Source organism: Mesoplodon bidens, assembly GCF_964165515.1.
Source record: "Mesoplodon bidens genome assembly, chromosome: 8".
NCBI lineage: Eukaryota > Metazoa > Chordata > Mammalia > Artiodactyla > Ziphiidae > Mesoplodon > Mesoplodon bidens.
In genome coordinates, this window is record NC_138165.1 from 104593965 (window position 1) to 104621671 (window position 27707).

Genomic DNA, 27707 nt, shown 5'->3' on the forward strand with positions numbered 1-27707 from the left:
TTTTGAGCTTCCTGGGAGTGTTACCAGTGCAAAGTGTGGTGGTTCTGGAAGCCACTGAACTAGCTATTTCTTGCACTAAATGATTTCTTTAACCCATTTCTGCACTATTTCCAGGTCTTTCGTAAGACTTCATAGATTAACAGTTCATATATTAACACTATAGGGAAAACTGCCTATGACCTGACATTACTTCCACATCATATTGACATCATTTTCCTATTTACCAAGTACCTGCGCGCCAACTCACGTTAAAGAAACCCAGGGTGCAACAGAGCATACTATAATCAACTCTGGGTTATGGGCTTTCAACATTAACTTGAAAGCAAGTCTCAAACGCCTCTTGCTGACTTTTAGGCAAATTGTAGTGACTGTCCCTTCTAGATACTTAATTTGGTAGTCTTAAAGATTAGACTTGGTAGTCTTAAAGACTAGAAACCATCTCTAGGCCAGAGGACATCTAAAAGAGGCCAAAACCTTGTAGCAAAAAGTATTCTTATTCTAATCTTAGACAAAATGAGGAAGGTGGCTAGTTACAAGGAGCTAGTTAATTCCTTGTATTACAGTGTCCGGATTTTCTTTGAAATTAATATCTATGCCAGACATACAACTCAAATATATGTATATATTACCAAATATAAATGATTTGGTACTTAATTATATCTCCGAATTTGTTTGTGCATGTGTATATAGACGAGCAGACATTTTTATGCTCTTATACTTTATAAACAGAATTATAACATTATAGTTTTGTGTTCCAAAAATTAAATGCTTTGTTTATAATGCTATAAAATGCATATTATAAATAAGCCCCTGATTTTCAGTAATCAAAGTGGAAAGTTCACTTAAACCACTTTAAACAAAAAACTCACTAATGTTCTCTGTAAAATGTACTAGTTTCTATTTCAGTCACAAGACAGAAGCTGAGTAGTCTGACCAATGTTCCTATGTTCAGTTATGGAGAAATGCTAGCCCAAATAATTCTGTAATTTAGAACTCCTGATTTATCTTAAAAAGCAGTGGTTTCAAAACAAAAAAAAACAGCAGTGGTTCCTCCTCTGGGGAGTATTTTGAAACAGTATGGTGGGGAACAGTAGTGCTGTTGGCATTTTTAGCAGGTCAGGACTAGAGGTACAAGATGTCATGCATGAGACACAGTGAAAAACTGTCTCATCTCCCATATATTTCAAATAGCCTTGTTAGTAGATGAAGACCTTATAAAAAACTTAAAACATGGCCATGACATAGGGGAAAAACAGGTTTATAATTGCTCAGTTTAGAGCTGTTTTGCATGGTTCTCTATATACTTAAATTCTGCAGGGATGCATGGGAATCCACAAAAGATTGTATCTGTTTTTTGCAGCTTGACCAAGAGTCATGCATCATTTTGGAAAAGTTTGTAATGAAAATGCTGCTGACAGCATTTAAGTCTGTTGCTGCAGTTGTCACATTCAATAAATTCAAATACAGATGCAAGCATCTGAATATAGTGTCATCTTCTGTCAAGTACCCGCATTTACCTACTGAAATAATGTTATTTTGTTATCAACTGTTTTCCTTTTACTTGTTTATTTTCACCTTTGTAAAATGCTTGTACAGTATATTCATGTTTCTAAACTGTGGAGGGAGGCTTTTTATATACTTCTTAATTCAAGATACTAAAGGAGCATCAAAATAAAGATGTTTACATTATATGATACACATTATAGAGTGGGAGCACTGGATCGAATAGAGTTGAGAACTACTGTACCAAGCTACTCAATACACACTTGCACATACTTGGTTTCCCAACTCAAGTAGATGCAAGTCACGAAAGGGCACATAAATACTGACAACACACTACACTGTGTCCCGTCCTCAAAGAGGTTAGAATTCATAAAACAAAGAGATCTACCAAGTGCTATAAAGTTCACAACAAAGGGAGAAATTACTCTTAGCGGGAAAATACAGGTTTTATAGACCACATGGCATTTAAACCACACCCTGAAGAATGAAAAGCTGAGGAAAAAGAGCGTTCCGCTTAAAAGCAGCATAGAAAAGGGCAGAGAGGCAGCAAATTTTAAAACCCACCTGGCACCTGGCAAATGATATGAATTTCCCTAAGCACAGAGACACATTAGGAAACAAGGTTGGAAGGACAGGCTAGGGCTTAAATGCCTTTTGGAAGGATTTTGTTCTTAATCGTAGCTTGGAGTAAGGGACTGACAGCAGGGTTGGAAACATGCAAAGGCCAAAATTTTATATGTTCAACAATCTGGGTATACTGAGAATGGGTGAGTAAACTACAATAACTTTAAGTTACTGTGCAAAGAAAAAAAGGCAGAGGGACTGAAAATCAAAACCATATATATACACTAATATGTATAAAATAGATAATAAGAACCTGCTGTATTTTTTTAATAAATAAAATTCATATTTAAACAAACAAAAACCATGGGAAAAGATGCCCACCCCCACAAAGGGAATCTCACAGCTCAGTTTACTTTTGCCCCCACCTTTCACAAATAAATTAGTTGGGTGAGGGGTATAAACACTGAGATAATAAAACTAAATTAGTGATTAGTGATAGATTAGTGATACATACTATCTCATGAACTACACTGGCTTTTACAAATACCTGGATAAAAATGTATTAAGATGACCACAGAGGACTTCCCTGGTGGCGCAGTGGTTAAGAATCCGCCTGCAAATGCAGGGGACACAGGTTCAACCCCTGATCCGGGAAGATCCCACAGGCTGTGAAGCAACTAAGCCTGTGTGCCACAACTACTGAAGCCCGCGAGCCCTGGAGCCCACGTGCCGCAACTACTGAGCCCATGTGCTGCAACTGAGCCCACGCGCCACAACTACTGAGCCCATGCACCGCAACTACTGAAGCCCGCACGCTCTAGGGCCTGCATGCCACAACTACTGAGCCCATGTGCTGCAACCACTGAAGCCCACGTGCCTAGAGCCCACGCTCCACAACAAGAGAAGCCACTGCAATGAGAAGCCCGCACATTGAAACAGAGTAGCCCCTGATCGCCACAACTAGAGAAAGCCCGTGTGCAGCAACAAAGATCCAACGCAGCCAAAAAAAAGAGTAAAAAGTTAAAAAAAAAATCCAAAAAAACCCCAAAACACAGAATAATTTTAAAGGTGTGATTATGTGATAAGCTTTATACTGATTCTTTAAAGACATTATCTAGCTTAATCCTCAAATGACACCAGAGGCAGGTATATTTCCATTTTAAAGATGTAAGAATGGAGGCTTGCCCAAAATCACCCAGCCCTTGGGCAGGAAAGGTGAGACTGAGCCCAGGTATTCCAAATCCCTAAATTTGAAACCCCACAGTTACATCTAGGGGCTTAGTGGTGAAAGTAAAAGGCCAGCATCTAGTTATTAAATTTTTCCTACCCATGCTGGTATTTCTGTTCCTGATTGTATATGTCAAAATAAACGGCTTAAGGCTTTGGAGATGCTATATGAGAAAAATAGAAGAAAATCACATGTTTTCTTTCCCTCCTGCTTCAAACGTAAAAGCCTTCCATATATGATATTAAAACTTGCTGTTCAATTACTGAAGAAGCATTTGCATATATTTATTTTTTTAGTCACACTGATACTCCAGGAAAGCATTCTGAGACTGAGAAGGCATTTGTAAAAAGTGGTGTGGAACATCAGATTCCTTCAATACTGAGGGACAGGAGAATCAGAGCAAATCGTCAGGTAAGATATGGAATAATCTATGGCAGCTGATGCCTTATAGGTTTCCAATATGTTTATGAAGTGACTTATGGACAATATTTCACATTTGATGATTAAAGAAAGAAATATATAATGCAGAGAAAATTACACAATATATAAAATATTACTTTGTTGGTCCAAGAAATAATTTAACATGGATACTATTAAGAATCCAATGCACATAACTTCTACCTAGAAAAAAGTAGCCTCTGTTCCTCTTTAGACCAAGACAACCATGCCACTGTTGAACGTAACACTGTCAATCTTGCCTCCCAGCACAAGGCCTGATGGGACAGACCAGCCTTCTGAGCATTACCAAAGCAGCCCAAAAAGTGGAAAAGCATGTGCACACGTGGTTCTTTGGGTGAAACTCAAAGTACCTAATTATGCAGTAAGATTCACCATTACTGAAATGAGCAAGTGACAAGTTACTGAGCCAACTCCAGTATAAATTGTTTTTTAAAGTGGTTTCAATTTAGTCCTAAGAAACAATGAAGTCATTGTCACATCACACTGTCTCCCCTTAACATTCATTCTCCTCCCAAAGATGAGGAAGCTTGTGCTTCCATCTGACTGGGCAAAGGTCAGGATTAAAAAAGAGACGGAAGGAACACCAAAAAAGGAATATTTAAAAAGGCAGGGCTTCCCTGGTGGTGCAGTGGTTAAGAATCCGCCTGCCAATGCAGGGGACACGAGTTCGGGCCCTGGTCCGGGAAGATCCCACATGCCGCAGAGCAACTAAGCCCATGTGCCACAACTACTGAGCCTGTGCTCTAGAGCCCGTGAGCCACAACCACTGAGCTCATGAGCCACAACTACCGAAGCCCACGCACCTAGAGCCCGTGCTCCACAACAAGAAGCCACCGCAATGAGAAACCCGCGCACTGCAATGAAGAGTAGCCCCCGCTCACCACAACTAGAGAAAAACCAAACGCAGCAACAAAGACCCAACGCAGCCAAAAATAAATAAATAAATAAATTTTAAAGATCAAAATTAAAAGGCACCCATACTGGTTAATTAAGTAGGAGAATGAAGAGAACAACACACAACTGCATGGCCATGCTGCCCTAAGTAGAATTTAGGGAAATAAACGGTTTGTTGCAGACATGGGAGCAAGAATAAAAATTTTAAAATGGTGTTAAAGAGCCTGCGATAGCTACCAGCTGCTGTTTGCAAATATTCCATTTCTCTTCTTTCCAGACACACAGTAGGATGATACCTGCCAAACCACCTGGAAGTTATGTGCAGCCATGTAAGTTGTTCTGGTCAAGGAACATGAGTGGAAATGGATCACTTCTGAGGGAAGCCTTGGACAGCCAGAGAGCAAGTCAGCATATTCTCTTGCCACCACAGCAGTGATACCTGAATACCTGAATGTGCAGACATGGAGCGGAGCCTGCAGGTAACGCAGGATGGACACGTTTCCTAGTGGTTAGATTGTTATACTAATATTTAGGAGCTGTTTGTTACTGTAGCACAATCCAGGCACCTTGTTGCATAGCCCATTTAAACCAGGCCCTATTTCAACTGGCCTTCACTCCAGTCAATGACCTTTTCATGACCATTTCAATAAAAGGAAGTCACATATCTGTGCCTAAAAATGCCAAGGAAGTAAATCTCCTGATTTCAACACTAGTATTTGCTGAATACCTACTACTTGAGAGCAAGGTAACAGGAGACACAGAAAAATGAGAAATCAAATCCACTCTGGAAGTAACTAATGACTCCACATCTCAAGTAGAGACAAATATGGCTGACATGTACCGTTTTACAACTGCTTCTTCAGCCTTCAAAGCCCCATCAATGAGGTCATCACTAGACATGTTTCTCACTTGACTTTAATAACCACTTACATGCCCATTTCCCCTACTGAATTGGAAACTGCTTGTGACAAAGGCTATTCTACTCTAATTTTTATAATTACCATCTAGCATGGTGCTTACTAGCATGGTGTTCTACAAATGGATGAATACAACCTTTTTTTTTTTTTTTTTTTTTTTTTTTTGCGGTACGCGGGCCTCTCACTGTTGTGGCCCCTCCCGTTGCAGAGCACAAGCTCCGGACGCGCAGGCTCAGCGGCCATGGCTCACGGGCCCAGCCGCTCCGCGGCATGTGGGATCCTCCCAGACCGGGGCACGAACCCATGTCCCCTGCATCGGCAGGCAGACTCTCAACCACTGCGCCACCAGGGAAGCCCCATGAATAAAATCTTGTACTAAGTTTGTACTGCAAGTACATCAAGGCAGGACTCTTTAGCTCTAAAGCCAAAAACAGAGGCTTTATTAAAATAAGGCACACGTACCTCCAGAATCCAAAGAGTTAGATAAGCAAGTCTAGAGAAAAGAGTCAGCACAGCTCTGAAGAACTAAGGAACTGAAACTAGTCAGAATTTTAATCACACATGATTTCTAATATATTTGCTTTTCTCTGACTGTCCATCATCTTCCATAAGGCAGGAGACATGCAGTTGGCAACTTCAGATTCACATCTTCCCTGTGCTACCAGAAAGGGAAAAGCTTTCAGTTTTTTCCGGCATGGATCATAGGACCACCTCAGTCCCATCACTGAGCTCAGAATAAAGGAAGACTGCAGATTCTCCCAGCTTTGGCAAAAGGCAATGGGGAGCCAGGAGCAGAGTAAGATCACGGCGGAAAAAATTAACTACCACTCAAAATACGTGGGTGAAGAACTGAGGGAAATCATTACACAAGAAGAGGGGCTAATCTCAGCTGAACAAATTAGAAGTTCAGTTCTCCTGTATCGTGGTTCAAAGGAAGATTAATAACATGAAAACTTATTAGTACATTTACATCAAGAAGTAGTCTCGGGCTTCCCTGGTGGCGCAGTGGTTGAGAGTCCGCCTGCTGATGCAGGGGACACGGGTTCGTGCCCCGGTCTGGGAAGATCCCACATGCCGCAGAGCGGCTAGGCCCGTGAGCCATGGCCGCTGAGCCTGTGCGTCCGGAGCCTGTGCTCCGCAAGGGGAGAGGCCACAACAGTGAGAGGCCCGCCTACCGCAAAAAAAAAAAAAAAAAGAAGTAGTCTCACTCAGATCTCACTCCTTAAACCTATTTTTCTAATGTTTAACATCTCATTACTATAGAAACACCAATAAAATGAAATTAATGAAATTTTTCCAGATCAAATTAGCAGGAAAATGCAAAATGGAGATAACACAAATAGAATGATGAGAAAAAGCACTCTTTTTCCTGACGGTGATAAGTAAATTGGAGAAAAAAATTTATGTGAAATAAGTTGACCATAAAAAACTCGCTTTGACCAAGCAATTTCACTTCTGGGAACATATCTCTTAAGAGATGCCAAAATTGCAAACATTTAAGCGTAAGCGAAAACTTTTCCCACTGCAACCATCTAACTATCCAAAAAATGAAAATTAATAGTGGAAAATGTTGCGTACTGATTCAGCAAATCATGTGACCATCTGTAAACAATTACCAAAAAAATCATAATGTAAGAGAAAATGTTTGTTAGGATACTGAGTGAAAAAAGTAGGATCCAAAAGTATTTACAGTGTAATCAGCTACATGAAAAATTGTATTTTAAAGACAGACAGCGACTTCCCTGCAGGGGGCACAGGTTCAATCACTGGTCAGGGAACTCAGATCCTCCCCCCTCCCAAAAAATAACAGATAAATAAAGACAGATAAAAATCAAAATATTAACACAGACAATCTCTGGATGATATTTATTTTCCTTCTGTGTTTTTCTGTATCCCATCCCTTGGAAATGGTTTTTTAAGCAAAACACAAATCTATTTCTTCCTGTATAATTAATGCTGGCTTAAAAAATCCCTGCTTTGACAATGGTGACAGAAAGCTATAACTTTTAGATCTCATAAAATTTTATTACTCAGTAATAAATAATTATCAAAACTTTGCAGACAAATTTTGTACTGGGGGTGAGAAGGGGGGGTGGATTGGATTCAAGCATTTCCTGACACCATTAAAAAAACACTGACAGATTACAATAAAATGTAAAAATGGAACCATAACAGAACTGAGGAGAAAATTTTATTCTGGGTATGGAGAAGGCAAAGGAAGAAAAGAAACGAAGAGCTGACAGACTTGACTATCTAAATTTAAAATCTACTATAAATTAAAACAAACCAGAACAAGTAATAAAACTAGCAAAAAATACTTGCCCGTGTCAGTAGGTTGATACCCTTCCCATAAAGGGTTCTAATAAAAGAGCAAGCATCTCCAAAATTAAAACAAAGGACACTAATAGACAACTCATAAAATAAATAAAAATGGCCAATATGTGGGGAAGATCTTCACTCTAAAGTAACCAAAGAAATGGTAACTTTAACCAAAGGAACACTTTTTTCCACAAACTCTGATTAAAAATGGTGTGCTGGGGCTTCCCTGACGGCGCAGTGGTTGAGAGTCCGCCTGCCCATGCAGGGGACAAGGGTTCATGCTCCAGTCCGGGAAGATCCCACATCCTGCAGAGCGGCTGGGCCCGTGAGCCATGGCCGCTGAGCCTGCGCGTCCGGAGCCTGTGCTCTGCAACGGGAGAGGCCACAACAGTGAGAGGCCCATGTACCGCAAAAAAAAAAATGTTGTGCTGTACTGACTAGGATTTGGCGAAATAGGCATTCTCACAAAGTATTAGTAGAAGTATAAATAGGTTTAATCAAAAAAGGAAAAAAGATAAAGTGGTTCAATCTTTCTGAAACACAATTCAGCATTCTGTTAAGTCTTCAAAATATTCATATCCTTAGGTCCTATGAACCCATTTCAGGAATTTGACTTGATAAAATCAGAATAATATTCAAATGTGACAGGCACAGCAGCAACATATTTTACAGAAAAAAACTGGGGTGGAGGGGGAGAATGGGACTAGAGGCCCTAATTTATATCATGGGCTTTCATATCATGGAAAATCATGGAGTAGAAATACTAACCATCATTATCTTTCATGGATGGATTGAATTTATCTTAATTCTTTTATTTTCCTGAAGCATCCCAATTTTCTTTTCTCAATATGCTGTGTTTTTATAACAAAAACAATGTAGAAGAAACCTTCACTACAGCAATCTCAACAAAAGTTGCTATAAAATTGAATTCAATCCCACCGCTGACATTTGAGAAAAACAAGAAAAACTACATGATATAATGAAAATGCTACTGCATGGCCAAGAGGGAGGGAGAGCCTACAAATACCTGTGCTAGAAGTGGGAAAGACTAGGTAGTATCCCTGAGAGCAAGCCCACAGACAAGCAATGGAGGTGAGTGATTTCCTAAAGAAGAAAAAGAGATCAAAAAAGAGGAACAGAGCAACGATAGCCCAAAAAATTATGGAAGAAAGGAAAAGAGAAAAACAATAGAAGAGGAGGAAGATAATCTAGCTCAATTACGGACAGAGATGAAGGATGGGTGAAAAAGAACAGAGGGAATAATAAGGAGAAAATAAATATATCCCAAATATCCAACTTTCTTTTATCTTAAGGGTGAACTAAAACTTTTCTTTAAAAAAAAAAAAAAAAAAAAAAAAAAAAAGGGCTTCCCTGGTGGTGCAGTGGTTGAGAGTCCGCCTGCAGATGCCGGGGACACGGGTTCGTGCCCCGGTCTGGGAGGATCCCACATGCCGTGGAGCGGCTGGGCCCGTGAGCCATGGCCGCTGAGCCTGCACGTCGGGAGCCTGTGCTCCACAACGGGAGAGGCCACAACAGTGAGAGGTCCGCGTACCGCAAAAAAAAAGAAAAAAAAAGTAAGTGAGCTTGATTTAGGAAAAGGGCAGGAGTGGTCACAGGAAGGAAGCTACACATAGAAGACAACTTAATGCAAGTTTGGGAGGAAACAGAGTGAATCAAAAATGAATGAATTAAAAAATTCTGGGAGGGAAAAACTGCTCCTTAAATTCTAAACTAATGAGTTAATACTCTTCAATTGTAAGTACTTCATACCCTCCTCTAAGTCCTTCTTCATCATTTGGATCAAGTGGTTTGTGCAGTAAAAACAGTTTGGCACAATGAAAGGAATCACTGACTTGCAAGTGAAGAGGTCGGGAATCAGGTCCTGACTCTACATACCAGGCATGTAAAGCTGAGCAAGCTACCACATTTAGAAAACAGGGGCTACATACTTAGCACACAGAGTTTCTGTGAGTCTCAAATTGAAAGAATATGTATAAAAAAATGGCTTAACTAAAAATACTCCACCAGTGCTGTTGTAGTAGGTGCTGTTATTTATTAGCACTGTTTGAATCACTGTATCACTATGAATACATTCACAAGACCAAAGCCACTATTTTTTGGAAACAAAAGCCACAGTAACAGCGCTTTACTTATAGGAAAGCTAAGCAACAGAAGTTAGATTAAAAGAATAAAAATACAGTTGTAATTGCTCTCTCCCAATTAACCCCAATCCACTCACTCCCCAAAATGACTGGGGAGGTTTCTCAGAGGTTAGATAATTGTTAGCATAGCACACTCTCCTGGGGCTTCAAAAATCAGTCTGGGGTTTGATGAAAAGGTCCCTTCCAGCTCTGAGACTGTTACCACAAACAAAAGTATCAAGCTGTTTAAAATGGCAAAATGAAATTCAGATGTGCAAATATCTTCTAATTTGCATTCTTAGCCAAACTGATAAGACTTTTTAGGTAAAGTTCTAAATTTCTATGCCCTGATCATAATTATACTTATCCACATAAAAATAGGGAAAATCTATATATTCAAAGTTATTACAAATTATGGTATTAACCACACACAATTGAACATGAAGATTTTAAAAGTCCCGTTTTTAGACAATTTTTAAAGACACAGGAAACAACACATATGATACTAGGTTTTTAAAAAGTGAATAGGCCCTCTTTTCTGTACTACTTTTATGGGGAAATGTTTTTTAAAGACATGTAAAAGTTGGAATCATGAGAGCTGAAATGGGGCCACATGACCGAAAAGGAGGAGAGATTAAAGCTATAAAAACCCTAATTATACCTTGCTTTATATTCTTTGGCGTGTTTCTCCATTCGAAACACGCTTTGAAATTTTATTATTTTCCTTCACAATTGAGCATATCATCAATTGTCTTAAAGCACATGAACTTCAGGGAAACATCTGCCATTCTACAAATGTGATTGAGTTCCATCCTGATTACAACTTTTAAGCCAATGCATTTTAATAACTAGTATTAACCATGTCCATCTGTTTTCCACTCATATTTTTAAATACATAATATAATAAAACATTTAAATAATTTTACAACATTATCACTAATGTGTAGAAAAGATAATGGTGCTGAAACGTCACTGGATTTAGAAGTAATATACTGTGTGACAGTGCAAAATGTCTGTCGATCATATGCAAGGGTCTAAATATAACCTGAGGATTAATATGTACAAAACTGTAATTGTTTGAAAGGTGTGAGTAACTTAGGTGCACATGCGTGCACATGTATACACACATACATGCCTCAGAAAAAAAGAGCAACTAAGGAGGAATAGGCCAATGTTAACAGTGACTACAAGTGGACTGTGAAACTGTGATGTTTTTCTTCATACTTTTCTGTATTTTCCAAATTCTGTAAAATATGTAACATTTTTATAATGAGGGAATGATTTCTCTAATCAACAGCATAAATAAAGTTAAGTGTGGCTGCTCCCAAAGAACAACCTAAATGTACAAAAGCAAAAAAATTTAGAACAGAACTCTGTACTAAGCACTGCTCTCAGAGTTTAACATGTTAACAATACTGAAGTTAACTAGCAACCCTATGAAACAGATACCCCCACCGTGTGGACTAAAAAATTGAGGTTTCCTGAATGATATAACAAAGGACACATAGCTATTTAAAGGCAGAGGCAGAAATTGCACACAAAGCTGTCCTAGTCCAAAGTCCAAATGTTTAACCAATTAAATCACCTGACATGAACAAGATGTATTTCAGTATCTTCTTTACATTTGACATTTACCATTTTTTAAATAATTTAGAAGACAATATACATGGTAATATCTCAAAATGTTGCATCAGATAATCTTAGAGTTTAGCCATCATCTATTATAATCTAACCATGATTAGTCCATGGACTGAAAATTAGGCTCAAGTAATTCTGGGTATTTTATACATAAAATGACAGTTCTTAGCTAAATCAGACACGAAATCTTGCATTCAAGAGAATGTATCGATTCTTCACAGTACCTCCTATACAACGACTCCAACTAAAGAGATCAGCTCAACACCACATGCTGAGGATCGATGCACTAACACAAGCCAGACGGCCCTGCCAGCCTGTCAGTGTGCATGTGTTGTCCAAAAGTAAGACGGGAAACAACACAAAAAGCTAGCTATCAAAACTCAAGATCTTAAAACAAAGAAGCTTCCTTTCAATAAGGTAAATAAATCAAGTCACAATATACATAAAGGAAGGGATCACAAATGGTTGAAATTACCATTTTAATTACCATTTAATTACCACTAAATACATACCTTCCTCCTGTCGAGTCGTCTTGTGGTTGGGCCCCGGCAGTGTTCCTCTGTGAACGTCGCAGTGACCCCCCTGGATTGTTATTAGGCCGGTTGGACATTGGCACCTCTCTCTTGAAGGGACATACCCTTTCTAGACACTACCATTCACTAAAAGGGGGGAAAAAAGGAGAAAAAATAAAATGTCAACTATACATAGTACAACACCAAAAACAAATGAGGGGCACCAAAGATGAAGGGGAAATGTTATGTAAACAATTTGATTGTACAGCCTTCACCAATGCTGCAGTGTCTTATTAAACTGTGAAGTCTGGCTGATTAATGTGTTATAAAGTGTCAGGAATATATCAAATTCAAGACATGAGGTCCAGAATCCCGCACATAGAATTAACTTAGATTTCTCATGGGATGCCCAAGAAATCCCCAATTCAAAAAAAACAGAGCACAAGTAGAAATCTGCTTCCACATCTAGTACTACATGGTAAAGGGCATTGCACCTAAAGTCACAACACCTTGGCTCAAGTCCTGTGATAGAACGGGTAACTAAAGGAGTCTGCCTTTGTACAAACCATAACCTCTAGCCTCAGATTCCTCAGGCACAGAATAAAAGCAACATATACCATGCTTACTTCACAGCACTGCTGTGAACAAATGAAATAATGAATACAAAGGAAATGGTAAAACTATAATATCTTAATGGAGAAACAAGGAAAAAGCAGCTCAAGTACAGTAAATTGAGAAATGGTCCTAGATCTCCTGGATTTCAACATCAGCTGCGCTGGCTGTGACTCTGGACAAGAAACTTGACTTCTAGATTTTGTTTACCTCTTCTGTAAAATCAGTATATTATCTACCTCATGGAGATGTTAGCAACAAGAAATTGTGAATACAGTTCATAAGCTTAACAATTTAGTTCAAAACACAGTTATTAATTAATTTGAACTTTTAATCTTTCTATAAGAAATTGTTATACAGGAAAAAATGCTGACACTCAAAGGAAATGAGTTTAACTGACAAAACAGGCCAATATTACTATCACAGAAAGAAAGAATTACAATTTTTATAAATCAAATCTGACACAATTTTTCTTAAGCCTCCAGTCAAATTCCAGGTAGAGTTCTTTAATTACTTCTATAGATTGGGGAGGGAACAGAAGGAACGATCATATGACATTACAGAAACTTGTGCCAAAAAGAATGTAAATTAACCATAACTAAATCTATTACTGGATTTTAAGAGATTCCATGCAATGTAACAGGAAACTGGGTTTTCTTCTGAGTTACATGTTGACCCAATTCAGTAGAAAAGGACTGTTTCTTTCTGTCACACATGCCCACATCACCAATTAATATACCAAATAAACTTCAGTCAGAAAGTTCAAATTACTAATATAATTACTCTCAATTTTAGAAAGAAAAAAGAGGAAATACTATGTAAAAATTAAAAGAGAAAGAGGAAGGTTCAGTTTACATGTACTGATGGAAAGAAAGAAAGATCTCTCCAAGATATGCTTGGGGAAAAACAGTATAATTCCCACCTATGTGTACATATATATTTAAAAGGTTTGCATATGTATCTTTATATAGTATTTGCTCATTAAAAATTGGTGGCAATAAATTCATACAACAGACACTGTTAACAACCCACCCCCCACACCGGCCTTATCACCAGTTTCGCTTTCCATGGTTTCAGTTATCTACCTGATCAACCCTGGTACAAAAATATTAAATTGAAAATTCCAAAAATAAATAATTCATAAGTTTTAAATTGTACAACATTCCAAGTAGCTGGTGAAATCTCATGCCATCCCTCTCTGTCCTGCTCAGGATGTGAATCATCCCTCTGCCCAATGTATCTACTATATATGCTCCCCACCAATTAGTATATGAAAAAACATAGTATATACAGGATTTGGTATTATCCATGGTTTCAGGCATCACTGGGAGCTTGAAACGTATCCCCTGCAGATGGTACTAACTTTGAGAGAGAGGACTGGGGGTCTGAAGTCTGAAACGAAAGGAGTCATTTTTGTTACTTATCCTTTGAAAGCAATAAGGTAGGTCACTGGATTACAAATGCTGGGCTCTGGAGTTAAACGGCCTCTCACTGAGTTCAAATCTTAACTCCAGTACCAACAAAATGTATGACCTTGTACATAAAGTCCTCTGTGCTTCAGTCTATCGAATGGGGATAAAGAACTTATCCTACAAAGTAGCTGTGAGCATTAAATGAGAAGATCCACACAAACCACTTAACACAGTGACTATCACATAGCAAGGGCTCAGTACACACCAACTATTATTATTACTATAAACATTTATTCAGAATTAAAAAAATACTTGTGATAAAATTATATTGGCAGAAACTGCCATAAAACCCACGGGTCAACATGAGTCTTAAACTTCTAGCAATATCGTTTCAAAAGTGAATTCTGGGGCTTCCCTGGTGGCGCAGTGGTTGAGAGTCCGCCTGCCGATGCAGGGGACACGGGTTCGTGCCCCGGTCCGGGAAGATCCCACATGCCGCAGAGCGGCTGGGCCCGTGAGCCATGGCCGCTGAGCCTGCGCGTCCGGAGCCTGTGCTCCGCAACGGGAGAGGCGACAACGGTGAGAGGCCCGCATACCACAAAGAAAAAAAAAAAAAAGTACCAGGGGCAGTATTAAACAACTCTACAATGAAATGGAATGGAAGTCACCCTTGCTTATAACAGAAGTCATTCTTGCTTAAGTAAAAATGGCAAGGACTTCAAACACGGCTGTCTTTAAAACGGGAATGAATATCCTTTAAGCTTCCCTAAGAGCAAGGGATTGAGATATAGAGGCAAATAAAACAATCCCTGATCACAAGGAGCTTACTGCTCTATATCCCCACACTAGACTAAATCCTGGCTCTGCTACTTTATAAAAATGAGACATATACAATACTTTACACCTTCATCTCTGTTTCTTTCTCCATTAAACTAGAGATCACACTATTAATTTAGGGTTTGGGTACTACAGACAACATATATTAAGGCTCTTGGAACGGTGCCTGACACATACAGCAGCCATTTAATGAGTGCCTATTAGCACAATTAAATGACTGGTGAATCTGGGGAAGAAGGGGGGGGGTCATCAAGTCTACATCAAGTCCAACATCTTGAATAAGAAAGGAATTAGAGAGGAAAAAAATGACCCCCAAAATTCTATAAAACCATTTAGGACAGTTTATATTTCACTTTGATTTAGGAAGGAGGTTAAAAAAACAAACAAAAACACTAGTTAGCATGTATAGCATAGTTACAAGTCAAATGTCAAACTCTTAGTAGTTGTATCTGTTATACAACAGTGCAACCTGGTTCATGAATCTTTAATGAACAAAACATTAGTTTAGAAAGCTAAACATTAGTCTGCATTAGGAAAATGGACAGAAATGTATTGTCTTTCTTCCAGTTAATCAGAAAGTTCTGAAGAGAAAAAATAAGAGTAAGAGCCACTGAGTACAGGGAAAAGAGCTAGGTTATCTGAGAATGGGGTCCCAAGCATTTAATTCAATTTAGGGGCATTGAAACCATTCCAAAGTCAGGTTGGGATGTTGTGCAACATGTAAAAATAGTATTTCCAAATTATATTTTCCAAATTATATTTTTTGTAACACTAGAAAAGAAAATTTACTGGCAAAAATACAGGTTTTAAAGTGAATATTAAAATAAAAATGATTATGGGTAACGTTTATTTTGTGCTTACCATGTCCCTGGCAAAGTGCCTCTTCATTTAATTTTCACAACCTTACAAAATGGTAGGACAAGAAATAACCTTCCTTTAGAGAAACTGTGGCACACCGTAGGTTGTAATAACCCTAAGGCTGCAAAGCTAATATGTTATAAGGCCAGCACTCAAACACAGGTTTGACCTAAAGTCCACGCTCTTTATGACTATACTATATGACTGAACAAATGAAGAAAAAATAATTCTATGTTTCCCTTTTTTAAAAAGTCAAAACATTAAGAGATTGCAAGCTAGGAGGGATATCTAGAAGGTCCTAATCCTTTTACATTTCCTTGAGATAATCAGTTTAACTGAACAATCCTTAAATGAGTAATAATCGTAAAACATACTAAATGATATGAGAGGTAATATTAAAGGTAATAAAGGTAAATAAAAACAACCAAAAAAGGGTAACTTAATTTCACCCTCAGCAGGTTGAAAAAGTCCAGTTTAAAAGGTTAGAGGACTTCCCTGGTGGCACAGTGGTTAAGAATATGCCTGCCAATGCAGGGGACACGAGTTCGAGCCCTGGTCTGGGAAGATCCCACATGCTGCGGAGCAACTAAGCCACACGGAGCAACTAAGCCCGTGCGCCACAACTACTGAGCCTGCGCTCTAAAGCCCGCGAGCCACAACTACTGAGCCCACATGCTGCAACTACTGAAGCCCGCGTGCCTACAGCCCGTGCTCCACAACAAGAGAAGCCACCACAATGAGAAGCCTGCGCACCGCAACGAAGAGTAGCCCCTGCTCACCGCACCTAGAGAAAGCCCGCACCTGTGAAGACCCAACGCAGCCAAAAATAAATAAATAAATTTATTTAAAAAAAAGAATCTGGGAAGAACATGGACCTAAGAAATAAGTCTGAACTGTATCATGAAGGGCCTAAAGCTAAAAACTTGGGGTTTAAGACCTACAGATAAGCAGATCAGCTATTAAGTTACCAAACAGACTTAAGGGTGGATGAGGGTCCGATAACAATGGAAAGTGAATGAAGAGATAGGAATCAGGAAACATTTAGACAATAAAATCTATACCATGAGGAGAAAAAGAAATGTCTAGGATTGTGTTTATCAAACTTCAGCATATATATGAATGGGGACATTAAAATGTCTCTCAAGTTTCTTACTCTGGTGACAAGGGTTAAGAAAAGTTATTTAAAACATATAAAGAAAGAAGATGACTGCATACCCTTTCAATGCCATATGAAATACTATTTAACAGGGTCAGCTAGGAACTATTTAATTTTTCTAGAAGACAGAAGCATTAATTTGATATTTCCTATTAATTAGGGTTTCAGACAATGAATTTACATGTTATCTTGCAGATGTGTATGTAGAAGAAATACAAACAACGGTACCAGGAGACGTAATCCCAAAGACTGCAGTTTGCTGCCCAATAGGATTTACCATCTAAAGTTCTTTATTAAATTGCCTATAAATATCCAGTTCCTCAAATGCTATATGAACCAGCTTATCCTAACAGGTTCCCTTAATTAATTAGTGAGTTGAATAAATCTTTACTATGTTTTTACTCCATAGTTCTAAGTTATGCTTTTAACTTTAGAGAATTTTAAAAAACAGATGGTAGTAACATTACCAAATGGTACACATGGGGTAGAAAAATACAGTGTTAAACATGTCAAATGAGTCTGTAGGCTCTGTAGATAAAGAGCTCCACTATGCAGATGCAAATAAAGATCTAGAATTAAGTAGGTAACTGACTATGCAGATGGAGGAAAGTATCAGCAGGCAAGAGACAAATGAAACCAAGATAAGCAGTGAGATTTCATTTTCTCTAGGAAAAGCATGCAGCATAAAGAGAAGAACAAGCTCAGGGTGGACCTTTGGGAAAGACTAAAATCTAAGGAAAACAGAAAAGAAAGAATCTAGTTGAGGAGAATCAGGGACTCATCAGAAGTACGGGGAATAGGGGCTTCCCTGGTGGCGCAGGGGTTGAGAGTCCGCCTGCCGATGCAGGGGACACGGGTTCGTGCCCCGGTCCGGGAAGATCCCACATGCCGTGGAGTGGCTGGGCCCGTGAGCCATGGCCGCTGAGCCTGCGCATCCAGAGCCTGTGCTCTGCAATAGGAGAGGCCACAACAGTGAGAGGCCCGCTTACCGCAAAAAAAAAAAAAAAAAAAAAAAGAAGTACAGGGAATAAATGATGAAGGTATACAAAAAAACAAAACAAAAAGTATGAGGGAAAAATCAGGATGGTAGTATTGAAGACACGAATGAATAAAAAAATGGATAGGCAGAGTTCAAATGTCACAGAAAGGGCAGACACACGAAACTGAAATATGTCCATCAGATTGAGAAATCTGTGAGAGTTGCTTCTAGAAATGGTGGGAGAGGAGAGGGTGTGGCTAAGTTAGGTAGACAGTAAAGACTAACTTTCTCGAGCAAAGGCTAGGCTACAAAGAAGACACAGAAGAGAAAATAGCCAACGAGGTAAGAGGAAGCAGGACTGACAAAGGCTGTGTGCGCAGGACTGTTAGTGATTTCCCTATTTTTCCTTTTTAAAAAAAATAAGTCTTGGGCATATTTATATATGTAAAGAAAATTACTGAAAGAAAAAGGCTGGGAATAAGGTATAGTTTACTAACGAGATCCTACAGGAGAAAAAGAAAGAATTAAGAGCATAAGCCTTAGATCAGAGGAAAAGCACATCACATCAATCTCAAAGGCACGAGATGACAAACAGCAGCAAGCACGTGCATGCCTAGCTTAACAGAACCTGTGATTTTAAGGTATGAGACCAGTAAGGGAGAATGGAGATTTCAAAGAGTTACCTAATACAGAACAGGGAAAGGAGCGGACTATGGGCAAAGAGGACTACAAAGCAGCATGAAGGACCTACTGAGAGTAGAAACCATAAACATAAGTGGCAGCCCACACCTGATGTAATTTTCTCGTTTATATAAGAGGAAATTCTCATCCAGAGTGAACTGCAGCGGAGCATACATCTATTTTTGGGACACACCTAACAGCCGAATCCAGCTCTCCAGAATGCCAGTGCAAGGTATACTTTCCATTATGCCATTCTAAACATGAATTTAACCACTTTCTGTTTACTGATTTGTTGACAGCTAATCCATTTAGAGAGATGGAAATTGAACACAATTGACCCTCCAGAGTCCAAACTCAATAATTTCTATACTATGCCTTCATTTACAAAGTGCAAATAACTAAAGTGCTTGCAGCAAACACTTGAAAAACTTGAAAGATCAAGTATCACCCAACACTGAACAACAAAATTCAACACTGGGCGCACAAACTGATGCCAGCTTCCACATTTTATGATTGTAATAGGCCTTGAGAATCTACCTTACTGTCATCTGGCAAGAGTCAATGAGATTAATTTTGGCATCATTTTCACAAAGAATACTATTTTTTGAGTATTAAGCCATACAATTCATGCTATAGCTCTCTCAGAAATGTCCATTTTCTTGTTCAGCAGAAATTAAGATTCACAATTGTCTCTGTTAATACATTAATTACACATAATAGAGACTCCAATACTCCTTGAGTCTAAGCACACTCGGTTCAAAAGATTTTAAAATCTAACCCAGATATTATTGCAAGAATAGAAATAGGAGACAGCAGGGTAATGGCTCTTTTTCTTGATTTCCTCCCTGAAATAAAGAAAAATGAAGAAATGCTTTAAAAATTCAGAAGAAATCTCCACTTACAATGAAACTAGAGAAAAGGTGGCTACACCCTAACTCATAGAAGAAAATTTGCCAGATACAATCAAAATCTGTGCCAAAAACAGGGAAGAGGTAAAGACCAGAGTTTAAAAAATAATAAAAAAAATAAAAGGTAAGAAGATGATCTTAAAGGTTCCTATCAATGATCCTTTCTTTGAAAAAACTAAACTGTGGAGCAAGGGCAACAAAAGATCCAAAGTACCCCCTCCTGGGAGCCAGCTTCCCAGGCCAGAACGGCAAGGGAGGTGAGGCACCTAAAAAAGGAGGCAGGCGCACGTTTGTATTGAACAGCGCCCTGGTTAACCAAGACAAAGAACAGCCTAAACTGGAGGAGAGAGCAGGGAAGAGAAAGAGCAACTCCAAAATTAAGATCGGCTGGGCACACAGTCACTAAGCCACCAAGCAAAAGGTACTGCAATGGCTCTCCACCAAAATGATCTGCTCTGAGCAAAGGGAGAAAATAATCAAAACCAAAACTGAGAATTAACTACCAGGCAGAGGAAGCAATTTGAAATGGTGGAAAGATGTTCTGAAACAAAACAACTTGAAGGGTACTAAAAGGGAGGCCATGGTTAATAAAAGAAACAGAAGAAAAAAATAATACTATTGCATAATTGTAAAAGTAAGTTATAAAACAGGAAGAAGACAACTTTAAGAGTTGTTTCTCTCTGCCACAATTAGAAGGAAAATGCTATATACACTAAAAATGGAACTATTGTCAAGGTTTTGTTAAGCAAAACAGCAGGCACAGAATACTGGGCACAGAATATGATATGTCAATATATATATTACTATATTTGTAATAATCATTGGCATAAATATTATCAATAGAGAATACATTTTAAAAAAACTATTTAGGGCTTCCCTGGTGGCGCAGTGGTTGAGAGTCCACCTGCCGATGCGGGGGACACAGGTTCGTGCCCCGGACCGGGAAGATCCCACATGCTGCGGAGCGGCTGGGGCCGTGAGCCATGGCCACTGAGACTGCGCGGCTAGAGCCTGTGCTCCGCAACGGGAGAGGCCACAACAGTGAGAGGCCCATGTATCGCAAAACAAACAAACAAACCAAAAAAAAAAAACAAAAAACTTTTTAAATCAGCTACCTTGTTAGAATAGGACCCTATAAGGCCTTTTACATTTTGAATCATGTGCTATTTCCCTACACAATAAATTCTTTAAACAATTATATATGTTGTAATTTTAACTCTATAGATGATACTTAGTAGGTAAAAGTAACCAGAAAAAATAACTCAAAATATTAGCCATTTTTAGAACATTCTTTTCTCATTTTCATTTTTTTTAAATTATGTGCTCTCATTACTCAAAACGGGAGAAACACTCAGATTATTTTCACAGGTTTCTATATCCCGGGCACATGTTCATCTTCAAAAAAAAAAAAAAAAAAAGTAATTTTGTAATACAAATCCTGTTTCCAAGAAAATGGAGTTCTTAACTGCCTAAAACACAGTCTATAGAGAATGACATACTGAGTCAGCCAGAGATCTTATATCTATGCCTGGCACCAAAAGTTACTTTTGGACAACACTGTACTATAATCATCAATCAATCACAGATACAGCCCAGCCCAGCCACTTCTAAGATAGAGAGCAACTCAAATCCCTAATATAAATCCTATCTTAACTCATACAGCTTATATAATCCTTCAGACTACTAATTACATTTAGAAGACTATTTTTTCTTCTTCTTAAAGTCTCCAGGATTATAAACTAGTCAGCAACTTTTAGTCCATATGCCCAAGATTGCTCACAGGTCCAGTTTTAACAGGTCCAAGTCTGTTGGCTACCATAATTCGCCAGTCAGTGGGGGCTGAAGGTCAGCTGACACTAGCATTTTTAGTACATCCTCTTAAAGATGTTCCTCTCTACCTAGCCAGGAATGAACAGACAGACGGGAAACGTTACTGAACTGATAAGTCTCTAAAATCTGGTTCAGCTCTATTTTTATAAGATCCTAACCTAACATTTATTTTCACTTTTCCTAAATAGAGTACTTTTAAGCAAAGACCTAGGAACACCACTATCAGACACACTGATTATCAAAAGGGAAGAACTATTGGGGGAGGGAGGAGAGAATGATTTGTAAATGCCTCTCTCCACCAAGGGACAGAGAGATGCCTGCTGGGTAAGAATCACTGTTACTGAAAATAAAACACAACGTATCCTGCAGATTACACCAAGGTGCGCCCCATGGACAAAAGCAATTTATGTTTGGTAAATGACCTTTAGAGCACAGGGACACACATAAGGCAGTACTTTCAGAATATTTTCTTCAACACGTGTTCTTGTCACTGCTGTGTTCTCCACCACAATAATGAAATCACAGAGGTTCATCTCTTTAACACAGCTTGTATTAGAAAGTATGCCTGCCTTGCAAAAAAATTATTTCAACATTGTGATCATCACAGATTGGTACAAACTCTTGGAAACAACAGGTATGTAGCTTGTCATTAACAGTGATAGAATCTGGAGAACTTTCTGCCACAAATGACTAAGTTTGTGGTAAGGCTCAAGAGAAAGAAAGCAATGAAATGTAACTCAAAGTTGGGGAGAAAAGATACAGACCATTACTTTAATGCAAGGTGAACAATGTACAGTGCCAAATTTTTGTTTAAGACCATGTATGTCATAGGGATTGTGTCTAAATTCAGAAAGTCTCAGAAAATATTTTTCAAAAGTTAAAAAAAAACACATTTAGAATGTCATACTCTAATGACCAGTTCCTCACATTTCTATAAATAATAGCATTTTTACCAAAAATAAGTAGGTGCTAATGACTGCCTCTATACTGAGCCAAAACATGTACAAACCTATAGCCAGGAAAAATATAAAAGTTGTTATTCCCAAAATTAAGTTTTTAATACAGATTTCAGGGCCCTATCAGGACGCAGGTAAGGAAAAATCTGGCTATTATTCAAAAGCCCCTTACACGATTCTAATTATCAGCTAGGTTTAAGAGCTGACACAGTTACACTTTTTCTGCTATCATTACATATCACCTAATCCTACGCAAACTTTACATGACTCCCCATATCCCATAATTAAAAACTGCCACTAATGTCCTTAGAATCCACAATTCCACTTCCAGGAATCTTCCAGGAAGCTAACCTAAAGAAACACTTGCACAAGTCTGCAAGAATACATGTAATCAAGATGCTTGCTGCAGTATGTCACAGAGGAAAAAAACTGAAGATCCAAATGTTCTTAGTTGGGAAATGGTTAAATATGCACACTGTAGCAATTCTATGGCATGCTTAGAGGTCCTTAAAAACAGAGGTAGCTTTGTAAATACTACACTGATAGGAAAGGCAGAACACTGTTAATTTCTTCAACAAATATTTAGGAGCCTATTTGACAAGCATCAACAGGCATAATCTTTGTCTTGATGAAGCTTATGCTCAACTGGAAAGACACAAAATAATCAAGCTTTATGCACATTGTGGTAAGTGCTATGAAAGATGGAATAGGAGAAAAACAGGAAGTATAGAGAATAAGGAAGGGGGAAGAAAAAAGCTACTTGAGGTTGACTCACCAGGTAATACCTCTCTGAAGAGATATCTTAAGCTGAGACCTGAAGGATAATAAAGAAGAAGGGGGGAAAATTGATATATTTTTGTATAGGCATAGGAAAAAATGTTCTGAAAAAATATACCTAAATGTCTACAGTAAAGAAGAGAAGAAGTGGTAAAGAGTACCTAGGTCTGGAGTCAGTTCAAAATCTGCCTCCACCAGAAACCATGTTAACTTAGAGAAATGTCTTAATCTATCAAAGCCTTAGTTTCCTCAACTATAAAAGGAAGATAAGTATATTTCATTAAGTTATGAAAATTATAGTAAGCAAGTTACAAGTGGAAAAAAGGAAGACAGAACCTACATATTCAGTTTTAAGAGATATCAAAGAAACAAGAGTATGGAAAATATGAACACTAACTCGACAGTTACAAATGTTAAGGAACTATTTTTTATTATACGATCATGGTACTAGCTTATGTCTTTAAAAAGAGTTCTTAATTTTTAGAGAAGCAGTCTGAAATATTTACAGATCATGTAACAACTAAAATTTGTTTCCAAATAGTTGGGATAGGGGTAAAAGTATGGGTGAAAAATAGTGGCCATGAGTTGATGGTGTCATAGCTGGGTCTTGGGTATCCTGAGGTTCTTTATACTCTTCTATTTTTGTGTATGTTCGAAATATCCCATAATAAAAGTCTTTTATAAAAAGAATAAGCACTCAACTATATGCTGTAATTATCTTTGGAAAGAAGGAACTGTTGCTTTTGTTTGCTTTCAAAGAATCACCACTAGCTTTTTAAAAAAAATATGCCCATAGAGATTTCACCTTTATTAGAAATAAGAAAAATTAAGCTTCTGGATATAGAGCAAATCATCCTTGACCTAAATGTGTCAACCTACATTTCATTAATTCATCCTTTAAATTCCTTGTCTCCCAACACTAACACAGTGTGAGATTATCAACGAAAACATTATACCTTTCAGAGGTGAAGATACAAAAGAAAAACCCTACCCCCCACCCACTTGAGAAGTGGCCACAATGACCCTATCCATCTTCCACTGGTTCTGTTTTCAGAGCTCCTGAGTGTAGAAGAATTCCTTCCTCATACATTACAAGAAGTCAGGCACAGTCTTCCGATAATACGGGATACAACCACTTAACAGTGAACTTCAGAGGATGCAGAATCAATTCAACACTTCACCTAACTCTTTGCCATGGTGCTAAACAGCTATTATACCACTCCATTCTGGCAAAAGACAAAACATCTCCACTTAAAGCTTCAGGTCTTCTGCTAAATCTTAAATACTGACTAAGAGTGCCTTAAACATTTCACCCAGTATTGCTAAGACATAATGTAAACATGGAATATGTTGAAAACAAAGTCAAATACCCAGGTGGACCCATAAGTTAAGGTATATTAACAAAAGTTTTTCTCCCACACTGAGCCCTGGATCTTTCACTTATGTGTATATGTAAGTGGATACAGAGAGCAATAAAGATGAGCTACGAAGGGTCTTTGGCATACTAAAAGAGATAAGGACTAATGTTTCTCAAATTTTCTAGCCGAAAACAAAATGTTTTCAGCTAAATAATGTGATTAAATAAAAAATAAATAAGTAAAAAAACACAAATCAATAAGACCACAGTTACCATTCTTAAAATGGGCACAAATTTGAACAAAATTTGTAAAACAGGATAATTGTACAAATTCAGTCCCCTCCTGCACTTTCCATCTTAATCCCTTTACTTCTTACCATCTTCCTAAGTTTATGATGAAAAATTTCGAAACAGAAAAAAACTTGAGAGCTGTTTGATAAATACCCATATTCCATCACCTAGCTTTTACCAGTAACAGTGTGTTACATTTCCTTTATCACATATGCATATACGCATCCATATCTACTCATCTATGCATCCCTCTGTCTGCCTGGCCAAAGAGCCAACATATTTTTTTTTTTTTTTTTTTTTTTTTTGTGGTACGCGGGCCTCTCACTGTTGTGGCCTCTCCCGTTGCGGAGCACAGGCTCCGGATGCGCAGGCCCAGCGGCCATGGCTCACGGGCCCAGCCGCTCCGCGGCATATGGGATCCTCCCAGACCGGGGCACGAACCCGTATCCCCTGCATCGGCAGGCGGACTCTCAACCACTGCGCCACCAGGGAGGCCCCAACATATTTTTTGATGCATTTCAAAGTAAGCTTACAGACATCATTACACTTTGTGTGTATTGTTAACTAGTGTTCAAATTTTGTTTCATGTTTTCAGTTAAGTTTACATACAGTGAAATGCACAAATCTTAAGTATAAAATTCAATGAGTTTTGACAGATGCACACACCTGTGCAACCTAATTCTTTATCAAGACATAGAACGGCACCCAAGAAAACTTCCTTGTGCTCCTCCCAGCCAACCCCTGTACTTCTCCCAACTCTACACCACTGTTCTGAGTTTTCTCAGAGATTAGTTGTTCCTGTTCTACAATTTCTTCTAAGTGGAACCATAGTATATGTACTGTTTCGTATAAAACTTGTTTGACTCAGCAATGATATGTGAGTCATTCATGTGGTTCGGTGTGTACATTCTTATTGCTGAGTAGTATTCCACTGTATGATTGCATCACAATACTTATCCATTCTTCTACTGACAGACACTGGATGGTTTCTAGGTTTTGGCCATCATGAATAAAGCTGGTACAAGCATCCATCTACAACTCTTTCCATGGACATGTGCTTTTATTTGTCTTGAGTAAATAACAAGAGAAGAATCAGATCATCAGCAAGATTATGATTAAGTTTTAAAGAAATCACCAGACCTTTTTCCAAATCAGCTATACTATTTTACAATCCTGACAGTAAGTATAAAAGTTCCAGTTGCTCCATAACCGTGCCAAAACATGGTGCTCTCAGTTTGTCACATTGTAGCCCTTCTGATGGGTATGTAGTGGTATTTCATTGTTGTTCGGACTTAGATTTCCCTAATGACAAGTGATGTTGGTCACTTTTGCTTGAAGCTCTTCCCACTCCACTCTCCAAACACAAAATACTCAAGAACTTAATTTTATGCCGAACTTTTTTTTAGTCTTTATCAATTCATGAAGTTAAAATCTAAAAATCTGTACATGTCTGGTCAAGATTTGTAATCATATTTTGAATAATCTGGATGACCCAAGAAACTTCAAGCCAGCGTATCTCAAATCTTATGAATCTCAGTGCAGTGCTGCTCAATATTTAGTATGCCTAAGAATCACCTATGCATCTTGTTTAAAAATACAGATTCTTATTAAAATACAGATATGAGACCTGAGGTACTGTGTTTCTAACAAGCTCCCTTGCCAGTCAGAAGACTACACCTTGGGTAGCAAGGTCTGAATGCTTCAATGATTAAATACTTGACAGAAGTAAAATACATCTTCTCTGGATAAAGGCACCTTTATTCCAGGCCTCAGGAAAACTCTACAAATAAACTAAAGAGAGCACATAAGTAAACAAGGCACCATGAATAAGAACTTGGGGAAAAAAAAGCAAAACGGTCACACAGATTTCAGATATTAGAACTGTCCGACAGATAAATGTTCCCTATGTTTAAAGATAGAAAGGACAAACTTGCAAAAGCTGAAGGAAACAATATTAAAGTGACAGATTTGAAAAAGAACCAAACAGAACTTCTAATATGAAAAACAGAATAAAGCTTAATAAACAGGTCTGGCAACATATTAGACAAAGAAGAAAGTTAGCAAAGCATAAGACAGAGTATAGAAATTATGCAGACTGCAGGACGTAAAGGCCGAAAGATTAAAAATGAAGAAGATATACAGAGGACAAAGTGAGAAGATCAGACATATGTTTAATCAGAATTTCAGAAGTACAAGAGTGAAAACAAGGCAAAGGCAGATTTAAACATTTAATAGCTGGGAATTTTCTAGAACTAGTGAAAGAGACCAACCCATAAATTCAAGGGGCCCAAATGATCCTAAACAAGACAAATAAAAAGACATTTACATCTAGACATGTCTTAGTGAAACCACAAAGTAGCAAAAATAGAGAAAACCTTGAAGCCTAAGAGGCGGGAGAGGTGTTTATTTTTTGACAGACTGTTAGTGGACCTCTTGACAGAAACAATAGAAGCCAGAAAACAGTGGAATTAGACTTTCTTCAGCACACTAAAGACAGGTGTCAATCGAGAATTCTACACCAAATGAAATTATCTTTTAAGAATAAAGTTTGTGTCCGATAAAAACTGGTAAGAGTTTTCCCACCAGCGATAAAATGAAAGCGATCCCAAACACAGTATTGAGATATAAGAAGAAATAAAGGTGACAAACACATATAAATGTAAATGAACATCAACTCTATAAAATTATACCAGCCAGTTAGGTTTTAAAAACTGATTAATGTAAAATAGGTATTTTTAAAGTCAAGAGAAGCTTGGTAAACTGAGGTACTATTCTAAATCTTTGCCTTTTCCATAAGAAGTAAAGGTACCAGTTAATTACAGACCTTGTTAGATATACTGATTTAGTTTCTAAAATAACCAAAAACTAGAATCACAGC

At 38.1% G+C, this 27707-nt stretch overlaps 1 protein-coding gene across 17 annotated transcripts in view; it reads right to left on the minus strand.

Annotated features, from left to right (window-relative positions):
* Positions 1 to 27707, minus strand: part of TRIP12 (thyroid hormone receptor interactor 12) — a 144879-nt gene that overhangs the window by 93413 nt on the left and 23759 nt on the right. For all 17 annotated transcript variants that reach the window (XM_081243325.1, XM_081243324.1, XM_081243316.1 and 14 more), the window contains exon 2: positions 12176 to 12322. In XM_081243325.1, the coding sequence (XP_081099451.1) occupies positions 12176 to 12273 (98 nt within the window). In that variant the 5' untranslated portion in view covers positions 12274 to 12322. The remainder of the gene's footprint in view (positions 1 to 12175; positions 12323 to 27707) is intronic.